Raw genomic sequence first — 21,750 nt, 5'->3', positions numbered from 1 at the left:
AGGGAATGCATGGGGAAGAAGAGTGGTTGATATGGACTGTTAAATACAAGTCAGTGTAAAAGCAGACTTTACTGATCTGATTGCTTATAAAATAACTTGTTATATCACATAAGACTAACACACTTTCCTTCTCAAAGTATATGGGGTGTCTTTTGCCAAAAGTTTAAGTATAGATACTCTTCACTTGGTTACAAGTAAAAAATTTAATCTCCTTAAAAATATAAACAAACATGTCAGAAAAAAGCTATCTTCCAGAAAAGTCAACTCATTTGTAAGTTATTGGTAAGATCACCAACTGAACCTTCTCTGCCTGAACACAGTATTAACATTATTATGCCTTTGTCCAGACTCCACAATTTAATCAACCTAATTGTCCAACTTACTCTTTACAACTAAAGCTTTGTGAATAGAATTTCCCAGTCCCCTGGAAAAGTATGTTAAACAGCAATATCTTAGAAAGTTCCTTTGCCAATTATTTTTGGTGTAAGGTATGCAAGTCTCATTCTATCACTAAATGTTTTCAGTGTTTCCTTGGTCTTTCTGACTTTTGAAAAAATAATCTTTTTTTTCCTCATAACTGCAAAAATATGAATATTCTCATCAATAACATTCTAATGCAGAGCAAAAATATCAGTTAATTGCATTTGCTTTTTCTACAGCCATATTGAGGAAAGACAGCTCTGCCTTCCCTGTTCAAGATCCAAAGTCAGCTCAGAAGCTCAACCAGTACACATACACTTAAAATTTCTTCTCATGCATTTTTAACAGAAGTTTCCATCAGTGATTTTAGCTTATCAGTTGTTCAAATTTATTGCTGACACATAATGATTCCCATTACACCATTTTCCATGTGTTTCATACGTTGGTGTGTTACTGGATGTGTTCGGGGAAGTCAAGTCACATGTGGTTATGAGAAATATGGGTGAAAGTATTAGCTATAAAATTGTCAAGTTCATTGCACTTTTAGGCTTGAATTTATTTTTACATGAGAAGGCCTCCTTATACTATACAGGCGTGGAATTTTTATGTGTTTCACCATCTAATAAATCCTATGAACTCTGAATTATAAGTACAATTTCTATGTTTCAACTTTTATTCTCACTTAATGATTGAGACTTTTTAAAATAGACATAAGTTTGAGACAGAGGAATATCCCACGAATCTTCACTTAAAGCCAGCTTCTTCTGCCTCAGCATAAATTTAAACTCTGGATAAACATTTACCCTGTAAACATTACTTTGCTAGTTTAAGATGTTACTAGCTTCACCTTGCTATTAATGTCTGTTGGAATGTAGCTTTTACAACTCTGCCAGTGCAAGGACGGGTGAGGGGACTCCCTTAGACTGGCTGACACTACTTTGAAAGCACAGCTAGATCTACACAGGAATCTTTCGAAGAGACTCTACAGTTTCACACACTTAAAGCATCTTAAACCAGCTTTAGTTTGCAAAAGCTTATTCTGACCCTTGTTTTTATTCTAATCAAAATGACAAAGAGTATTTAAAACCCTAATAAGAATAAAATTTCTCAGCAAAAGTTTTGGAAGTAAACCAGGTTTTCTGTAGGAACAGTTTCTTTCAACCACAAATATTATTCTGCTTTATTCATAGATACAGATGTTTTTCTTTTTCCTTTTACCTGCTCACATGGTTGACAAGACGTGTCTGTAAGAGCAGATCTCTTCCTGGCAGGAGATTATCACAGATTAGATGTTGATTAGACCGCACAGCTACTCCATGACAAACACAGAGAGAACACAAAACATCCAAAACCTGAAAAAAATAGATTATTTTAATCTTAAATATTTTTTTCATACTAAAGAGTTCATAATCACCGTGAGTTACATCAGGCAATAAAATGTTATATACCTTGTTACTGGAAGACATGTAAGGGTATGCAATTCATCCAACATAGTTTTATTCTACAACAATTCTGAAATTCTCCTAACAATATTAAGATATAGTCTTCCTGCTTCCCTTGAGATTTAGTGTGCATCAATGTTTTCATCAAAAAGAAGGTAATATCCTCCTTTTCTTCTTCAAACTGCTTACATGTCTTTTAGGAAAAGTTTCATTCCTAATTATGAATACAGTATTAGAGTATTCGAAATCTAACTTCTACACAGAACAACATGCTTGCTTTGTTCACAAATGTTCACCTAAACATACTCGTCTCCTCTTTGCCTACCTTATGGTTTCTTCCATGTTTGTCCAAAAGACAGATAATTGATTTAATATGTCCTTCCTTAATAATGTTTAGAGCTTCTGGGCTTTCCACCAACACACAATGTAAAACCTCTAGAATTCCTGGGGAAAAAAAAGAAAAAATATTTATTCAAAGTGCATATAAAATCACAACTGCACATAATACTTCCCAATATGGTGCTCAGCAACATGGAAGAGTTTCAAACATCATTGTATATGATAAACAACCAAAACAGGACTGATGTTGTACTTCTAAATTTCCCAAAATAATTGAATGTAGCAAAAGTCAGAAAAGTCAGGAAAAAAAAATTAATTTGACATTTTAATAATAAATATGTGATGATCAATACTTACAAACTCAAACAAATTGGGTAAAATAATGGCTCCAAAAGGTGAAGACTTCACACCGCATACATGTTGTATAAATAAAATATACTTTCCATATTTACAGTTTTCTGTGTCTTCCCTTAGAAAACCATATGAACGACTAATGGAGTCATATACCTCTGAATGAGAGTGCAGTGGTAAATTCCCAGTCTACCAGCCCACTGAGTATAATTTTCTTTGTGTATGTAACAGCTATACTGGGAGCCACAATGATGTTCTTAAAAGAGCAAACCAATAGAAACTAGCATGAAATTAAGATGTGCAAGGAAGTAAGAACCACTAAATCTCCAGTGGCCCCTCAATTAAATGCAATTCCAATCCCAATAAAGCAGCAGTCATTGCCATCTAGAATCATTAGCCTTAAATCGGTTCCTTGCAATGGGGCAGTAAAACAGGCTCCCATGTGTACTGGGATCAAGTCACCACTTGCTTTGAGATCTTCCACATTTGGCAAAGACAAATACTATGCATGTGGCTCACCATTATCAGTTGCTACTGTTGTCACAGTGAGAAAAATTAAAGCACTGAGGGAAAGCTGAGAAGCAACCTTAAACCTAGAGATATGCAATTCCTATTTGCATTGTACACCTCTCATCATTCTGCGTTCATCCCTGTATTCAAGCCATAGCTCCACTCAGCTTAACCCTTGCAAAGCAAGATCCATGGAATGAGTCTTCTGCTCTTTGCCACGCTCTCTTTTTAGTGAAAGAAAAATCTAGCAATGTAAACTCCCCCTTGGTGCAGGGAAAAAATATTTCTCAGATATAAACATTCTCTGAGTAAGAGTAGTCTGGTCTTTCTTTGATCCTAGTGAGGAAGGGATCCTCAGATGCTACAGTTGATTAAGACTAGGGTCTAATAAGGAAAGGAAAGTTCCAAACAGCTACTAACTGAACACAGATTTTTATCTCAGTGCCAATACAGCGTGATGACACAGAAATATTCAATTGGAAACAGTCTTTATGCTGAGTTTTTAAATTTTTAAACAATAAAAAAAATTAGAAATGCTAATTCAGGGAAAAAGAATACGTATTTTGATCCATTGGTGGAATTTTTACACATACACATGCCTTTTTGTTTTTCTAAGTCATTCCTGAGTAACAATAGAATACAGTCTGGAACGAGTCATACATAGGAAAACAGAAAATGCAGGTGATCCTGTACAGATATTGTAGACAATTTTCCTGTTTTGTTCAGTGGCTCCAAAAAAAACCCTCACAACCACGATATAATGACCCAGACGTGAACTCCAAAACTGATTCTGAAGCCCTGAAGGTATAAGCCAAAAGTCTCAACCACAAATAAGAGAACCTATTAAACCTGAATCTGGCAGTGGTATGATCTGGGCTGCAACAGATGCAGACTTCCAGTATTGACAGTAACAATATTGATAAAAAGAATAAAAACCTAAGAGTCATGAGAGCAAGCTGAAGGAGTAGATGCCCTGAAGCAACATAGCCAGAGCACAATCCACCCAGCCTGCCAACTAGACAGGCAGGGGTCACTTGAACATGGTAGAAGTACCTAGGGAAGTAAGAAAAGGGTTACAAAAGAATCCTTAACCTAAAGGGGTAATCTGGAACAAGATCAACAACTTTATTGTGTGCAACAGTGATCTGGCAATGCAGGGAAGTCAATACATTCAAAACTTGGCAATTTAAGCTTTGCCATCTGTCATTGTAGCACTGAAACACGCTCTTAAAATAAACAGTAATCCAATATGAAATGATACCACATAATATAAGTGTGGTAATCATACCCTTGGAATTTTCACATTTGTGTAGGTACATTTATAATCTTAATTTTGTCTTAAAATAGTACACAGGGTTCATTTTCTAGTCTTAACCTTTTCAATAACATAAGTAAAAACACGCTGAAGATGTAAACATTTGATAATAAATGAATATTATCAATTAGACCCAGATGCCACAGCAACTTCTTCACAATTACTGCAGTATCTGAATGCTAATTATCAAACACATTTTGTTCTAAGGGCAAATTCCTTCTCTTTCAGAAAAATCTCATATGAAGGCACAATGTCTGTTTGGACTAATCTACTTTTAGATTGTCTACATTAAAGACAACTGGAGCTGTTCCAATTTCACTGGAGTTGCTCAAGGCAGTAAAGTAGGAAGTGTTCAAATTTAACACAAATATCACAAACAGTATGATATGCAGAGTTTATCATAAAGATGAGTGAAAATTCTTTCTTAACGATAATAACAGATGAAAGGAAGCATGTAATGATGAAAGGACTCCTCTAATGTCATACTGTAGAATACTAGAATTAAATGCACGCCCTTCAGAAAAAAAGTACTCAAAACCTGGTATCTGGTTCCAGAAATCTTCATGTGGAGGATATTAGATTATTAACTTGCCCTATTCTATTTTTTATTACCTATGTTTTAATGCCTTCAACATTTTAGAAAGACTAGTTAATCCCATCTGGAATATATTTCAGAGCAAAACCCTAATCTAATCCTAATTTATGCATTGAAGAGACAGCTGAAGCATTTGCATTGCATTATTCGCTCATCTCCTGTGATATCTCACTTCTAACATGGTCTACTCTCAGAGACTTTTATGCTTGGACAAATCTTCATTTTCTTTCTTTTGCTTCAGTGAAGATCAGGAACTGAATCAATTTCTAATCTAATTTGTACAATCAACTCACAAATGCTGTTTATAAATTTAATGCCTCTAGTCTGTTTTCATAACATTTTTACTTCAAGGATAAGAAAAAAGTGAAAATAGGAATTTTATTGATAATAGTTTATGGCATCAAATCTTTATCGCATTTATTTCTTTATTACATTCAAGAAAACACCTGCAGATGTAGCTAACAACTTCAAGCTGAACTTAATTTTAGCATGATTGACAGAGTGTGGTGTTTCTTCCTCACAAACACTCTACCTTAGAAAATGAATTAATCATTTTAGGTGAATATATGAAGCCAAGTATTCTTACTTAAAAGGTATAATATAATCCAGTATTTCTCCCTATTGTAGATCTACCACTGTAAATTAAAACAGTGAATATCCTCACCCCAATCAAGCCATATAAATCTTAAAATCTGGCAAGTAAGCATCCCACATAAAATCACAAAAGCATATTTACATACTAAAAGCTAAACCTACTGTGCCTCTCGAGATAACTAAAGCACAGCATAATTAGCATCTTGTATAACTGACTCCCTCAAAACCAGAAAAAGTCTTAATTATAAAATCAGTTTTGGAGGCAACGTGGAAGTTATGTTACCAGAACATATGGGGAAGGAGTTTAAGTGGCCTAGTTCCTAGAAGAAAACTCAGGACAAACAAGTATTGCAAATATTAGTACCTTCAGAATTTTTGCAGCATGTCATGGGGTTCATTATGCAGTATGACTACAATGCAGACTACTTCGCATTTTACAGAATTCATCTCATACCTTACTATAATATCATAAACATTTAGGTTTTAATTTTCAAACCTTATTTTTACCTTGAGATTAACCAAAACCATGTAACACAGCATTTTTAGAGCTGTTGTAATAAATCTCATATTGAACTTCCTGAAGTTGAGTGTAAAGGTTTGAATTCTTTCTGAAAACCCTAGCCCTGAGAGTTTCAGATGTAAAATTAGGTCTCTCAGGAAATAATTTCACCATGAACAACTGGGGAAATACATTAAAATTAAGAAGGTTGTAGTCAAATCCCATACAACTGCATAACTGTGAGAACATTCTTCTTAGACGAGTGCCCTCACACCAAAGGTAGTCTAGGGGAAGAAAGATCTAGTCTATGATTTTCTGTTAATTCTCTGTTACTCAAATATTCGAGGAAGCAAGAAGATCATGGCACCTGCAGAGCAGGTTTCCCTAACAATAACAAAAACCAACACGAATGTTCAGTTATGACATCTATTTGGTTAGGATCTCTACAGCTACAGTGACAGGATCACCAGAAAATCTCTAACTAGACACCCATGCTAGGAGCAGGTAACTGTAACACCAGCTGAGAACCAGTCATGATACAGATTTAGCCTCATATGCTCCTGTTGCTTCCTATCTTGAGCAGCTCAGGGACTCAAAGCATAAACATACCACTGCTGAAACAGATTAGCTGCATGCCAGGAGTAGGAAGAAATAGCCTAGTAAAACAGGTCCCCTGCCCTGAAGCCATAGTTCTGCAGAAAATACATGAAACAAAATGCTGCAAAAATATTTCTATGAAACATTGCTAAGTAGAGGGGCATACATGGGTAAATGGCTCAAAGTCTCCATACCAGCCTCCACACCAAGAGAAGAATAACGAACTTCTAAACTCTCTGCTTGCCCCAAGAGTTGACAAAGGAAAAAACTTCCCAGAGGACAAACATCAGTGTTTAACTGCTCTTTGCAAGTGCAATTACTCACTGCAGATCTCGCCAATCAGCTAGTGAATGCCACAGCAGTTCACCCTTGGCTGTGAGAGGGACTGTCATGGTTTAACCCCAGCTGGCAACTAGGACTATGCAGCCACTCATTTACTCCCCCCGGTGGGATGGAGGAGAGCATCAGAAGAGTAAAAGTGAGAAAACTCGTGGGTTGAAGTAAAGACAGTTTAATAAGTAAAGCAAGAGCTGCACACGCAAAGCAAAACGAAGAATTCATTCCCTACTTCTCATGGGCAGGCGGGTGTTCAGCCCTGCAGGAGAGCAGGGCTCCACTGCCCCCATTCTTTCCCCCAGCTTTATATGCTGAGCATGATGTCATATGGTATGGAATATCGCTTTGGTCAGTTGGGGTCAGCTGTCCCCGCTGTGTTCCCTCACAGCTTCTTGGGTGATCCCTGCCTTCTTGTTGGCAGGCAAGTATGAGAAGCTGAAAAGTCCCCAACTGCTCAGCAAGAACCAAAACACTAGAGGGTCACCAACATCACTCCCACCCCAAATCCAAAACGGAACCACACCAGCCACCAGGAAGAAAATCAACTCCATCCCAGCCAAAACCAGGACAGGGAGAAAACTCCTACCACTGGCATTTGACAATATTTTCCTATGCTGTTGGTCACTTCATCTCAAGAACAGTTTTATGGCAAATAAGCAAAATGCACATGAATGTTTCATGACAAAGCTGAGGCAAACACCAACACCTTATTCACCCTGTTTACTATAGGACACACCTGTTCTAATGGCTGATGATGATGATCCTTTGAAGACTACTTATGTAGAAATTTGACAATATATGCCAAACAGTGATCTGCAGCTGAGACAAACCTAATTTTTACTTGTGAAACTCAGTGGTAGCAGGATATTTCTCGTGTATTAATGCAACAGTAAAAGGCTGATGAGAACAACTGTATGATGCCTCTGAGATTTCTCTTCAAATATCTTAACAGTCTAATATGAACCAAAGAACTTTTACAACAGGGGACATCTTCTTTCCCGGGCATTCATCCCTCAAGATGTCAATGAATCCAAGGATACATCTATCTGTGGCAGAAATGATTCAGGAGTGGGAAGAACAGGATGGGGAAGGAAACTTTAATTCTTGAGGACAACTCTGTAATCAACAAAAAATTACTCTTGAAAGGAAGATAATTATGTTCCTTCCAGCTCATGAAACCACACACAACACCAAAACAATAAACTGTGGATATGTAACCAGAAAGCTGTATTACATTGCTATCACTGCTGTTGTAACTACCCTGCCCATTGGTCTGACTACAAACCTTTCTGCCTTTTGAACCTAGTGTAGCATAATTACAGAAAACAGGGCTTGAAAGACTAAAGAGGTCATTTTCCAATAAATAGTAACAAATATTATATACAACGCAAAACAGTCACAACTGCAACTGGAAAACATTTCTTAGTCTGCAACTCTGAAACAGCTGCAGCTGGTTGAGAGCAGAGAACAGAAGAGGGGAGAGAGGAGAAATTATATGTATTAATAGTAGTGTGAAATCAAAGCACACATGAACTACAGAGATGAAAAAACAGAAAATAAAAATTTAAAACTCAGCAATCACTACACATTGAATACTGTTGCTCTTCCTGCAGTGGATTCAAAATATCGTCCATGTACTATTAATAATTAGCTCTTGAAATCCACATTGATACCTCCACTTACTGTGAAAAATTAAACATGAACCAGAAACGGAGGATCAAAAATATCAGACAAGGGATACCAACTACAGTAGCTAGAACCAGGCAATAAAAGAGAGACAGGTTAAGACAAGTCTCTATCTGGCATTACAGTAAAAGTATTATTACATTTCATACAAGAGTTTCTATTAAATTTGTTGGACTACAGTTCTGAGCGTCACAAAGATTTATACTGCAATATTCTTACAGTCAAATCACAAAGAAGAAATATAAATTAGAAAGATATTAACATTCATTTAAAAAATGAAACAAACTATGGAAATTGAGATTGCCTGGGATTGCACAAGCATTACAAAGTTATCTTTAGCTTCTTGGTTGCTTACTGTTCTCCCCTGCAGGACTATTTTTTACTCATTATTGACTTAAAACAGAATTTTCTCAACTTCTGTACTGGAAGATATATTCCAAATACATTTCTTATAAGCATTTAGTGGTTTCTCCCAGCATTGTAACTTAAGATTTGTGTAATTACAAAAAAAAAATACACTTCTAGATTATATTAATTACCTATATAAAAAGTTGAAATGTCTCAAACCAAAATTGCTTTTACTATGTTATTATTCCATATGTTAACATTAATGACCATTACATGTAAAAATTCTCCAATTTGTATTATTTATATTTCTGTATTTCCCTCTTCACTTTTAGTTACACGAAAGAATACTTTGCAAGGCAAGTTACTTATCAGGTATAGGAGCTTAATTTAGACTTTGAGCTCTTCCTTGTTGTTTGACTTTTCTGTATAGTGCATGTGAGAAAAAGCTTTCCATAAGGAGCTGTTAACATTTTTCTTATTTCACTTATTTCATAATTGTCTTGTGATTCACTTAATTGGCAAATCAGACATTAAGATCTCACTGGTCAGATCCATGTTTTCAGTTACTGCTGTAACCTGTAGAACTCCAAGAAGTATTAAATTGGTAAGAAGAAAATATAGAACACTGGCCTTACACTACGCATGGCTTTTTTATTTCAATAAATACTTTTACTAATCTTGAAAAACAAAACAGTGGGGGAACAGGCTGCAGTGACATTTTCACCAACAGTACTACTTTGCTTTCTGATCTTTATGTAATCATCAACATGAAAACCGTGCTTGAAAAGAGTAAAAAAAACAGTGTTAAGAGTCCAGAACTAATCACTTTATTGGAATCTCATTTCTTAGCTGCTGAGTCCAAGTTTGATTACTGTTTACTGTTCAGATGCCTAGATGACATCATTTGGCATATTTTCACGGTGAAAAGAAATGCAATTATATCTTCATGTAAGAAAAAGTTTGTATTTATGTGAGTAAAATGAGGCAAGAGACTCAAGCATCAGCCATGAAATCAACACTATTAATTGCAGATTAATCGCAGAAACATAGCCCTAGTATCTCTTCAGTAACTTTGAAATACACTTAGCAGAGCTTCTTTAATGTGATGAAATTCAACTACCATCTTCTTCAAAATCAAACTAAAGTTGCACGTACAAACATATACTTTCAAAGAAAACAGAGTAGTATTGTTAAAAAAACTCCACAAAATAATCATTCTAATAAGTATTGAATTATTTATTTTTTTTTTAAATAAGTGCATGCCAAATGTGGAATTACAGATAACCAGCTTTAAAGTCCTGTTATAGACTACAATCATGTTAACAACCACATTTAAGGCAGTAGAGAGGTACACAGTAGCAAGTTGTTAATACCAATAGGAATCATATATCACCAAGAGACATTCTTACGCTATTATTTACATTCACCTAATGTGCAGTGGTCACTTCCTATGTGCTTAAAAAGCTTATTTTTCCAATATAGTCCAAGGTGGGTTTTTTGATCAAATACAGTCCTAATATTTATTTTTTTTTAAATCCATTTGAAACTTAAAAATACAATGTATTTGGTTGGCAGAGTAGGTTTACAGAGAACTGATTGCTTCTAAGGGAACAGAAGGCAGGATCACCATTTCAGTGAGACAAACAGTACAGCTCAGCATAACTTCATTTACTTTCACTTTGAGCAACGCAGAGACTAATTGCATCTCATGGACACTAAGGGGTTAACATAGTCATTCAGGAAGAAGATAAGACATTAGGTAAGGGAAAAGAAAAAAAAAATAAGCTAGCTTACAGAATTAGTGTCTAAAGTGAGACAGAATTCCCAGATTCTCAAATCATGGACTTGTTTCAGGCAGTCTTTCTTCTTAACTTCAAAGATAAAAGATCAGAGCTCAGGAGTGAGAGGTGTGATTAAAAAAGGAACGTGTATGTATTATGGAGGTAACTGTTATATGCAAACATGTAACTGAATACCCATCTGTTACACAGTCAAGTAGAATACACGAACTTCCCTGCATTACCACTACAGTCCTTCAAGATAACACGAATTATATCACTTCTGTATGGTTATTATCACATTTAGCTTGATGCAAATCCTGAAAAACATGCAGACTTCCAAAGAGAAGGGAAGGGAAGGGAAGGTACTAGAGTTAGAGGAAAGCAACTTAACACAACTGAAACTGTAGAACAACTGTCTTGCAAAATGGCTTGTTTGCTTGAATTAAAAGATAGCATTACAACCAATTGGCCAAGGAAAAAGAAAAACTGACAGAATTTAAGGTAGAAATACAACCACAATCAAAATGTAAAAATGTTACAAATATAAATCTCATTTTATTAATAGAATTTACTCTCACATAGCTTCATGATACTTAGACTGAACAAGTATATCGCCAATTTTAAAGAATGAAATGCTGGTCAAATATGGAAGTTAAAATACTAAAAAGCTTACCAGAAGAGGCTTCCAGTCTTTCTAATCTGCTGATCAACCAGTCAAGAGATCCAGAAAATTGAGCACAGTTTTTACGATTTCCTCGAATCAGAGCCGCTATTGGAAAAGAGAGAGAGAGAGAAAAAATAAAAAATAAAAAAAAAATCACAATTATAAGTCCATTCAAATTAAAATAATGCCTGTCTTGTCTTTCGAGGAAGGATCCAGTAGGATAGATTCCTCATCTTTAATTATTGATGTTCTTGGTTTAAATTTAAATAACGTGAGTGATGGTTAGGTTTAAGCACAAAAATTACTCTTGGTATCAAATTGACCTTTAAGGCATTTGAATTATTTTGACTCAACAATCATCTCAGTAATCCCTGCAAAACGCTCTACATAAAGTAGCCAGTATTGACACCACAGAACTCAGCTACTACTGCAGAAACAAATTTCTGTAAAACAGTATTCTTGTAATGACAGGAAACATTGGAAGAGCAGAATGTGAAGCCAATAACATAGGTGATGAATGTAAATTATTTCCTACTAATACAAGACCTTTGTTCAAGAATAATAGGAACTAAACCAAGACAGATTTCCAGGAACTGTCATACTTTTCACAGGGCTGTAGGGAGGAAGCAACTGGCTTGAAACTGTTTCAACCTCATGCGTTAAGCTGAAGATTGAAGTAAACTGACTGCATGCACTGACTTGGTGGGTACAACTGACTAGAAATCCCACTGGACAGTGTAGGCATCTGCAAGCCTGCCCTGTCCTGGAATACGTGCATTTGCATGCATGTGCATTCACACGAGCTCTCAGAGAAGTATCTGATCTTCTCCAAAAAAGAGTTGAGGCACTAACATTTCTGTTCAGAGTGTGGAACAGTGCAAACTCCTTTTCTTAAGATTGCTTTCCAATTCTGCCAAAAAATTATTTCAACCTGAAATTTCTATGGTTATTTTCAGCAGCAGAGACTGTTGGTCCTGCTAAGAGGCAATGGTCTCTTAAAAATCTGTTTAAATGCTGCAGAAATTCACTATATTATTTTGCAACTGTGTTTGTATGCTGTTTCATTTATAAAAGGTTAAACTTACAGACTTGTGACATAAATAGGATATGAAACTGTATCTGCAAAGGGTTAAAGCAATATTGGAGTTAGTCGCAAACAAGTCACTGCGCCAACAGTTCTGTATCATAAGGAAAGAGATCACAATCCAATGGCTTCATAGCAAAAAAAAAAAACCCAAAAATGCAAACAACCCACCAAACAAGCACAAAACCAAAACTCAATCCCTAACAAGCAAAACAAGCAAGAAAACCCTTCTCTTGCTGTTCTATATGATAAAAAAAATAAAAAAAATCTATACCCTGAAATCTTAAACAGTTAATTAATCATGACCATAGTTATCTGAAAATGCTTGGGAATCATAAGAGAAGGCACATGTTATTAAAAGACATAGATTAGAACTAAGGAATACCTGTTTCTATAAGTTACTTTTTAAATGATTATAGGCAAGCCACATAATCTCACTGTGCTTCAGGTAAGAACATAAAATGAAGGCAGTAATAGTTCATTGCTTAACATGACATCAATAAATGTAACATCATTAACAGTAATAAGACACAGATGGTTTCATAAATGCAGCTCAACAGAAGTTTGCAAAAGGTTAGTTAAAGCTGTGCATTAAATGAGGCACACAGCCACTTAACACAAAGCAAAAAATAATATCCAGCAGTTGCTTCTTTTATTGCCCACTACTCTGAAAAAGACTAGCATTCAGTTTTAAAGAAATGAAAACCAGGACATGGTCAGTCAGACATTAAAGGCACATCATCACATATACTCCTGCGCATTCTTTGGTGATACAAAAGGATCAAATACAAGTTCAGAGTGATTGTATATATTTGTAACAGAGGAAGGACAGATGCCTTAGTAGATATAGGGGAAACATTTTAAATTGAAAGAGAGTAGATTTAGATTGAATATATGGAAGGAGGTTTTTTATGATGAGGGTGGTTGGACTAGGTTATCTTTAAAGGTCCCTTGCAACTCAAACCATTCCACGATACTATGATTTTTATATGCAATGGTATCTAGTCTCAATGTAAATACCTCCATTCTCATCACAGTGAAATATATCAGAATGTCAATGACATGAAAAAAGCCATGAATTCTGGCATCGCAGTTTACTTTTATTTATGTGCAGACTCAGAAACAAAGTATTGTTTGCTGAAGCAAGACTGAGCAAGCAGTATCCATTTGTCATCCATGCAATTACTGTACAGCTCCAGCATTATTCAGAACAGAGCAACATACAAATTCATTATAGCCAGATCAAAGCCTGGCTTCTTAAGCATTAGCTGCCAGAAGATAATGGAATTAGGGAAGTAATGATAGAATCATAGAATGGTTTAGGTTGGAAAGGACCTTGAAGATCATAGAGTTCCACCCCCCCTGCCATAGACAGGGACACCTCCCACTAGACCAGGTTGCCCAGGGCCACGTCCAGCCTGGCCTTGAACACCTCCAGGGATGGGGCCTCAACAACCTCTCTGGGCAACCTGTTCCAGTGCCTCACCACCCTCAAAGTGAAAAAACTTCTTCCTAATGTTTAATCTAAACCTGCTCTCTTCCAGCTTAAAGCCATTCCCCCTCGTCCTATCGCTGCATGCCCTAGTAAAAAGTCCTTCCCCAGCTCTCCTGTAGGCCCCCTTTAGGTACTGGAAGGCAGCAATAAGATCTCCCCAGAGCCTTCTCTTCTCCAGGCTGAACAGCCCCAACTCTTTCAGCCTCTCCTCATAGGAGAGGTCCTCCAGCCCTCGGATCATCGTAATGGGGTGGAGGGGCACAGAGACTGGGAAGTCAACAAAAGCTTGTGCACTATTCTCCTCACTACAAGTCCGTGGAAACAATACTTAGCACAGGACAAGTAGTCTCTTTCAGAGGGAATTTTCCAGCATTGTCAACTGGAAATTTCAGGCTTAGAAACGATTCAGCAATCAAGCCACTACTTCCTCCAGTCAGCTGTGCGTAATGTAACAAGAGATACACCAAACTAAACTGCTACCAAATCTTCAACACCCCTCTACATCTACAAATAACACAACCACAGACTTTAATACTTCATCATCTACACTCTAAAAGGTCATCAGTTTATTTCATTGAGACATTAACCCTCTGTAACCTCTGGGTACTTTTAAATGTTTCAAAATTACTGACATTATTTCTTTAATTGATTCTTAATAAAATAACTACCATTAGTATACATAAAATAATCACTTAAAAAAAAAAACAACACCCAAATCAGATTCACTTTACTTAGTCGGTATTTATGAGCTGAAAGATAGATTAAGATGTAAATTTTTTTACCAATGTTTCTTCTGCATGATCTTTTTATGTCAGGGTTGGACAAGCAGACATCACCCAAAACCACATTATATAATGTCACATTTTCAAGCATTGAGTAAAGAGTAAAGAGAGAAGCAGAAAGAGGGAAAACATAACAGTAGTATTCCTGTGATGAGAAGCTCACACTAAGATTTAATATAATTTTCACTGTGAAAGCTTAGTTTTGTTTCATGCATCTTTTCCAAATTTTAACTGTTAAAGATAAAATTTGCTACCCTTTTTGCCTGCCAATGGTTGAGCTACCTTCAAAATATTCAGACTCAACAATCTGGTTGCTTGCAAGTGAGGAGATAGCTTTGGCTATCTGGGGTTGTTTTGTTTTGTTGAAACATAGTGAAAACCGCAAGAAACATTTTCTTCAGTTTCTATAACAGACCATAGAGTTTTGAAGGGAGACAGACATTGGCAAAGATAAGTGAAGAATGGAGCTGTAACATGCAAACAAACAGATAGACCTATACCAGTTTGAAACAGATTAGACGCGAGAGGGGAGAGAGGAGAAGAAGAAAAAAAAAAAAAAGAAAGGGAAAGGATCTGGGCACTCCACTCAAGAACCTACAATACAATTCTGTTGTGGTTTAGGCCTCAAACCAGGACAAATTCATGTTACCAGATCATAAAATTCCTCAGTCATCAAATACCATAAATCCACTGGCAAAAACTCCCATCTACCTCTGAAACAGTTCTTCACATAGAATTGCAATACAAAAGACAACAGTGTACCATTGTTACAAATTACTCTTAGCTAGAATCAAAACAGTCTGACATATCTGAAGTTTTGGTCCTGCTTTTGACCCACATGCTGACTCACTTGTCACTACGTTACAAGTTACAGAACTGGAGAGAGTTGTTTAAAGGGTGTATTTTGCTTACAACTATAAAACCCATGGAAATCAAGCCCAAAACTACTAAAATTACCTTATAATGTTCATAAAATCTACCAATCTAATGTTAGGAAATGCCTCTTTTTTCAGTCTTACAACCTGTGCGTATGCATCATGCTTGCAACCTTCAACTACATAGAGGTGGTAGATCCCAGCAACTCCTCAACCAGAATCACAGCCACAGGAACCGTGTTCCACCCTAACCACCTCCTAGGTGACAGCAGCCACTGTTCAGCTAGCTCCTCCTTTGCTCTGAGAGATCATGGCAGAGGGCTGCTTCTTCTCTCAATGAAATCTACTGCGTCAGCTTCTATTTCCTCCGACAGAAAAGGTAGTGGGACAGACAGAAGCATCTCACTGGTTTTATCAAGGGCTGTGCACCATATGCTGGATATCTTTTTTTTTTTTCACCCCAAGATTATTTCCTTCTTCAAAAGCACAAGATGATGAACCTCCTTTGACTATGGAAAAGCTTTGTCAAAGTACTATATACAGAGCTCCTGCCTCAGTTGCCTCAATTTGCTATTGGGTAATAAGCAGAGTTTATGAGAAGTGAGTCATGTCATTAAAATTTTATTTTCTGTGCATCTGAATTTGGAGGAATGCAAGTTTTCAGTAAGCCTTGCACGTGTAAAATACTGCTGAATACTCTGAAAAAAGGTCAGCTCCCACAGCTCTTAATTTGGTAACCAGCATTGGTAGAGTCTTTTTCCCTAAATTTCTCTCTGTATCTGTTCCTCTGAGTGAATGGGAAATAATACCTTCTATTTGCCTTATTACAGAAGTTTCCAACAGAACACTTATTAATAGTTCTAATTATTCAGATTACTAATCATAAATGGCACAAAAGAACACCAAGATAACAGCTTTGTTTTCCAAACATGAATTAAAAGGTTCATAATAAATAAGGTTCAATGCCACACACTGAGTAACAAAGAGAAAATGAAGTATTTTAAGTACCAATAATAAATGAGCGCTAAATAAGGAATGGGTCCTATAGCAAAACTAGTATGTGATCAGGTTTCACAATGCATACCCACACAAAAGATACAATTAATAATCTACACACGACATTCATCTGGGCACTTCCTAAGCACTTGACTCAATTCATTTTACAATATTCCCTTGTGGAGTATTTAATGGAATTGATGTCTAACAACATTACTTGTATACCTTTTCCATACTAAATTTTTCAGGAGTGAGATTTAGTATAAATGATACATAGAATGATTTATGCTTTACTGGAAAGTAAGCTAAAAATCCTGTGTGAGGACTTTGTCCGAACTCAGGCTTTTGCCAAAACATGTGCAAGTTTAAAGGCAAGCAGGCTCTTGCATTACGGCTGGCGTGTTACATAAAGAAAGCAGCATAGGCACATGTATGCAGCCTGCACAAAGGACTGCTTAATGACAGGGACACATTACTGTCCTCAGTCACTTAAGGTCAACGTTAATGTTATTATTTAGGCTTATATACAGCACTGAGAATATCTGATGACAGAGGAGCAAGGAACTGACAAAATGGTCTCTTAGGCAGCAAAATTTCCTTTTGTAGACAATTAACAACTCAGAGTGCATTTGCAGGCAGCTATAGTAGTGGATTAATAACCCTATATAATGAGTTATAGTAGAACAGAAATAACATATGCAATTCAAATTGGTGAGCAAACAAATCAATCTACTACCCAAATAGAAATTTAACCAGGACACCAACTAATCTTAGATACCTACAGAAAGTATTACGAGATTTTCAGTGACTGCAGGTGGACAAGACCTTCATGATATACTGCATCTAAAAGAGTGTACCTTTCCATGGCACACTGTATCCTAGTATAACGCTGGAATCACTGGTCATTATGGACTAATAAGAGGGGTCTTGGTTATATGAGCTTTATATTTATGCTGCAGTTCTACAGCCAGATGTGTGAAAAATCACAGACTTCTACAAAACTGACCACAATGTCATGGCTCCTTAGCACAGAAATATTCACATATGTTTTGTTCACAGATTTTTGAGCAGTATACAACATACATCAGCAATATGATGATATGAAAAAGCAATAAATCATTTACTTGAATTCAGAAACATGTTATTTATCACAATAAATATTATTTGAAAAATCACATTATTTGAGTGTTTTCAGTGCTTAAGAACATGGAAATGCAAAAATCTTGTTTAATTTGTATCATAGATTTCTACACAGTGGAAATTCTTCCAAACACGTACATGTTTCTTTTCATCTGAGTATTATTTTGAGCTAAAACAATCTAAGAAACCCATACTATGTCTTACCTAGCAATTCATACAAAGAATTCAGAATAGATTTCCATGCTTCTCCAGCTTCCTTCCCAGCTACGTCTGCAAAATGAGCTGCACTGCTGTATACATTCAAGCGATCAATACATTCAAGAACAAGGTTGATCATACCCTAAAAATGGAAAGGCTCAGATTGTCAGAGAAAAAAAAAGAGTATTGTTTAGGTGCAAACACATAAGATTTTCCAAAATCTAAGAAAACAAAACACGAAAGGCAGGTTATGCAAAACACAAGAACACACACACACAGAGTCAGACAAGTGGAGTTAAACAAGCAATCCCTATGGAAAAGTTTTCTTTGTGATAATAAAAATTTACCATTTAGGGTAGCCAAAATAAAGCACAAACTAAACAGTATTCCAGATACAATTTTAGGCAAATTTCTATTCCAGAAGGCATTTAGGCATCTGACTAAGTATAGGCAACTATCACTACCAGAGAAGTAACAGAAAATATTAAACAAAATCTTTAAAGCATGCTTATTAAATCAAAACATCCTTCTGCATCAAAAGATTAAACTATAACAGAAGAAACTAATTCACACATAAGGAGTAAGTTATGGTTAGAATTCAGGGCACAAGGTCATATTAATATCTATTTGTTTTTAAAAAGGAAAAGGAAGTAGGGCCTTAAATGTATTTCTTTAAATATACAGAAAATCAACAGATCTAAAGTGATTATAAATGTAGCAAATAGTTTGACTCTTACAGAACAAAAAAAACCCACTGCAAACATACTCCAGATTAGACACCAACGCTACAGACACTGCAAAAGAATACTTGCAGACAACACAGTGGAAAATCAGGAGTAAAACTGAGAGAAGTACCTCTTCCTGGAAGAGGTTCTGGCGATTCTTCAGTGCTCGGAGCCTGTTTTGTTTGTCTTCATGCTCCAAATGTTCATCAGGGGGATGAAAGTAGCCAATCAAGTCCTGAAGGCTCAGACTGACTGACTCAATAGGCAAATCGACAGTGGAAGACTTCACTTTCTTGCTGAGAGCATCAAGGCCCCTACAAGAAGATATAAAGTCTCCTGAGTATTGGAAATTAATTTATTTAATCATTAAATCTCTTTATTGGTTTAAAAGCAAAGTTTGTTTAGATGCCAAAGCTCAATTCATTTTCTGATAACTACGCAACTTCTCAAAAATTATTTATGTCTGCCCTGTTTCTCCATTTAATGATCCACCCCTCCCTTCCCAAACATAAACTGGAAGCATCAAAAATACTGTTTCTCTTAATTTTTTGAAATCCAGAAAACACATTTTAATATTCTACCTATGCACGTAGCAGCATCAGAGGCAGACCAAAAGATGAAGAGAAATTATTGTAAACCTGTTCAAAGCATCATGAGGCTGGAATGGACAGAAGTCAAAGAACCGGTCCTACAGTGCCAAAGAGGGCCCAGCTAGTCCGTACAGGCTCTCAAGCGTGTCTCTAACCTGTTCTTACGCCACCTTCAGTGCTGGAAGAGCCAGCTCTTCCACACACATTGTCCCAGCACTTCAGTAGCCTTTCTGTTTCCCTGATACACAATTCAAGCTTGGTGTCACTGCAGTCTATGACCATTGTCTCCTCAAGTGGGGGGCAGACTGTTCTCATCCACGTTGCACCTGCCCCTTGCTTAGCTGAGTCCCCAACAACTGCCAAATTCCAATTTTTCCTCAGCCCTGTGCTTTACCAACCCCTGATACTCCTTTCTCCTCCATTTACACCTCATCTTCCTTGAAATGTGGCTGTTGCAGCTGAGACCTCCCCAGCACCAGGCAGCAAGTGGAAAGCAAGGGCTTCTCCTTGCACCACCTTGGCTCCCCTCAGGAAGGTGGTGGTGGGCAGGGGCCGGGCAGGGGGGCTGCCAGAGGGCCACCAGAACCTTCTGGAAGGAGCAGGAGAGGCCATGAGAGGCAGAGAAACCAGGGGTGCTGAGGGCCTGCGAACATAGCACCCATCCTCACAGAGAAGGGAAAGATCCGGAGGATCCTGAAACTCTGCGGGAGCCAGCTGGGGCCCTAAAGTGCTGGGGGAGGAGCAGCCCTGAAGGGAAGGGCCCACCCTGGTGGCACACAGCAAGGGAGAGCAGGAGGAGGGGGCTTATTTGACACACACAATTTCTCTTTTCACTCATTCTCAATTCTGCCATTGTAAAAAGGTCTTCTTGCTAGCATAATTTTTTGAGTAAAATGCAGCAAAGAGGTCCTTTTTTGTTTTCAGCTCCATTTATGCTGACCTAAAGACCACCAAGCTTCAGGTGACAGAGGAGTCCACCATGTCCACACAGGCACCCTCCCAGCCCCATGATCATCTCCCTCTTTTCTTTCCTTGGAGGCACCAAAGGTCCCCAGCAACCCAACCCATGATCGTCCTCGCCAGTCCTCTCTACCAAGCTGCACAGCACCCTGCTCGCTCCCAGGATCCCTCTCCAGGCCACTACATGGACCAGGAGCTCCACTTAATACTCTGCTTTTTGCTGGATTGAGACAACACTGATAAGGCGGGGGGGGGAGGGAGGGGGGGCGCAGACAGACAACACATTGTTGGATTGGTTGTTTTGGGGCTTTTTTTGGTTGGTTTTGGTTTGTTGTTTTTGGGGTTTTTTTTGTTTGTTTTTTTGTTTTTTTAACTGGCATGTCATTCTGTATTTTGTTCTCAAATGGTGAACTAGGGCTGGAAACCTTCTAAATTTAGGAAACATTATGAATTCAGTAGGAATATTTACTGATGAAGAACAAAAAATCTCTTAGCATAAATAATGCAATGTCTCAAAAAGTTAGCTACAAAAGTTATCTTTAAAACTTAATTTTTTATTTTGAGCATGTTAGCTGAAGTGCAGTTTTTCTACTGACTTCGTGGGAAAGAACCGGGGCACACACTTATGAGAATAATTTTGATCCTCTACAATTCAGCTTTTTATTCTTGGAGTAACATCCTGCCAAAACTAAAATGTTAAACACTACCTTGGACTCCCTGTGCACTCTGAAAAAATCTCCACTGTAATTTAGCAGTAACTTGATTTGTGAAACCTTATCATTAAATTGCCTTTCTCTGTCCATATCTTTTATGGCATTCTTAGAAGCTTCTAAGAAAATGTATTATTTACAAAGTGACCTTGGGCATCCATTTCTTTTGTATTTTAAGTGTCTCCTGACAGGTGTTTTTCTCTGCATTTAAGTACCTGGGTAAATGTTTTTCAACAAACTGACATGTCTACGTCTTCAGCTGTGCACTGATTTAGGACATGGTTGCTTCAGGTCACCATCTCCCACATTGTCTTCTCTTGTGACAAATGAGTTCCTATGAAATCCTTATCAATCCATATAGTCTTATTGCTTATCAGCTTATCATCTTTTTCCTAATGCCAGCTACACTGATGAGAGGGGCGTTTCATTAATTACTGAAGTCACAAACGTTTGAGAATTAGTGTTTTATCAGCGTTATTTAGGAGGACACAGAAGAGTAGGAAGATAAATGCAAATTGCACAAAACTGCCAGTATTTTTAGATGGATAAAACAAAACATTTTATATGTTGCAAAATATTAAAGAAGTAAATAGCATTAAAAGGGATAAAATAAGGAAAGTGCAATGGGAGGGTAGAAAGAAGGTGTAATTTCATTCTTTTAAGAATGTTTTCTTGAGGTTACGAACTTCTTTAGTATATTTGTGTCTTTAAAAGTTTG

The 21,750-nt window shown here is 37.0% G+C and overlaps 1 protein-coding gene across 1 annotated transcript in view; it reads right to left on the bottom strand.

Annotated features, from left to right (window-relative positions):
* RYR2 (ryanodine receptor 2 (cardiac)) overlaps positions 1-21,750 on the bottom strand; it is a 471,929-nt gene that overhangs the window by 209,807 nt on the left and 240,372 nt on the right. Inside the window, exons 15-19 of the mRNA XM_009893652.1 lie at positions 18,903-19,086; positions 18,054-18,189; positions 11,487-11,582; positions 2,188-2,306; positions 1,639-1,772 (exon numbers count right to left, since the gene is read on the bottom strand). Of these exons, the coding sequence (XP_009891954.1) occupies positions 1,639-1,772; positions 2,188-2,306; positions 11,487-11,582; positions 18,054-18,189; positions 18,903-19,086 (669 nt within the window). The remainder of the gene's footprint in view (positions 1-1,638; positions 1,773-2,187; positions 2,307-11,486; positions 11,583-18,053; positions 18,190-18,902; positions 19,087-21,750) is intronic.

The sequence above is a fragment of the Charadrius vociferus genome, unplaced genomic scaffold, assembly GCF_000708025.1.
Source record: "Charadrius vociferus isolate BGI_N301 unplaced genomic scaffold, ASM70802v2 scaffold309, whole genome shotgun sequence".
Lineage (NCBI taxonomy): Eukaryota > Metazoa > Chordata > Aves > Charadriiformes > Charadriidae > Charadrius > Charadrius vociferus.
This window is presented reverse-complemented; position numbering and strand designations above follow the sequence as displayed.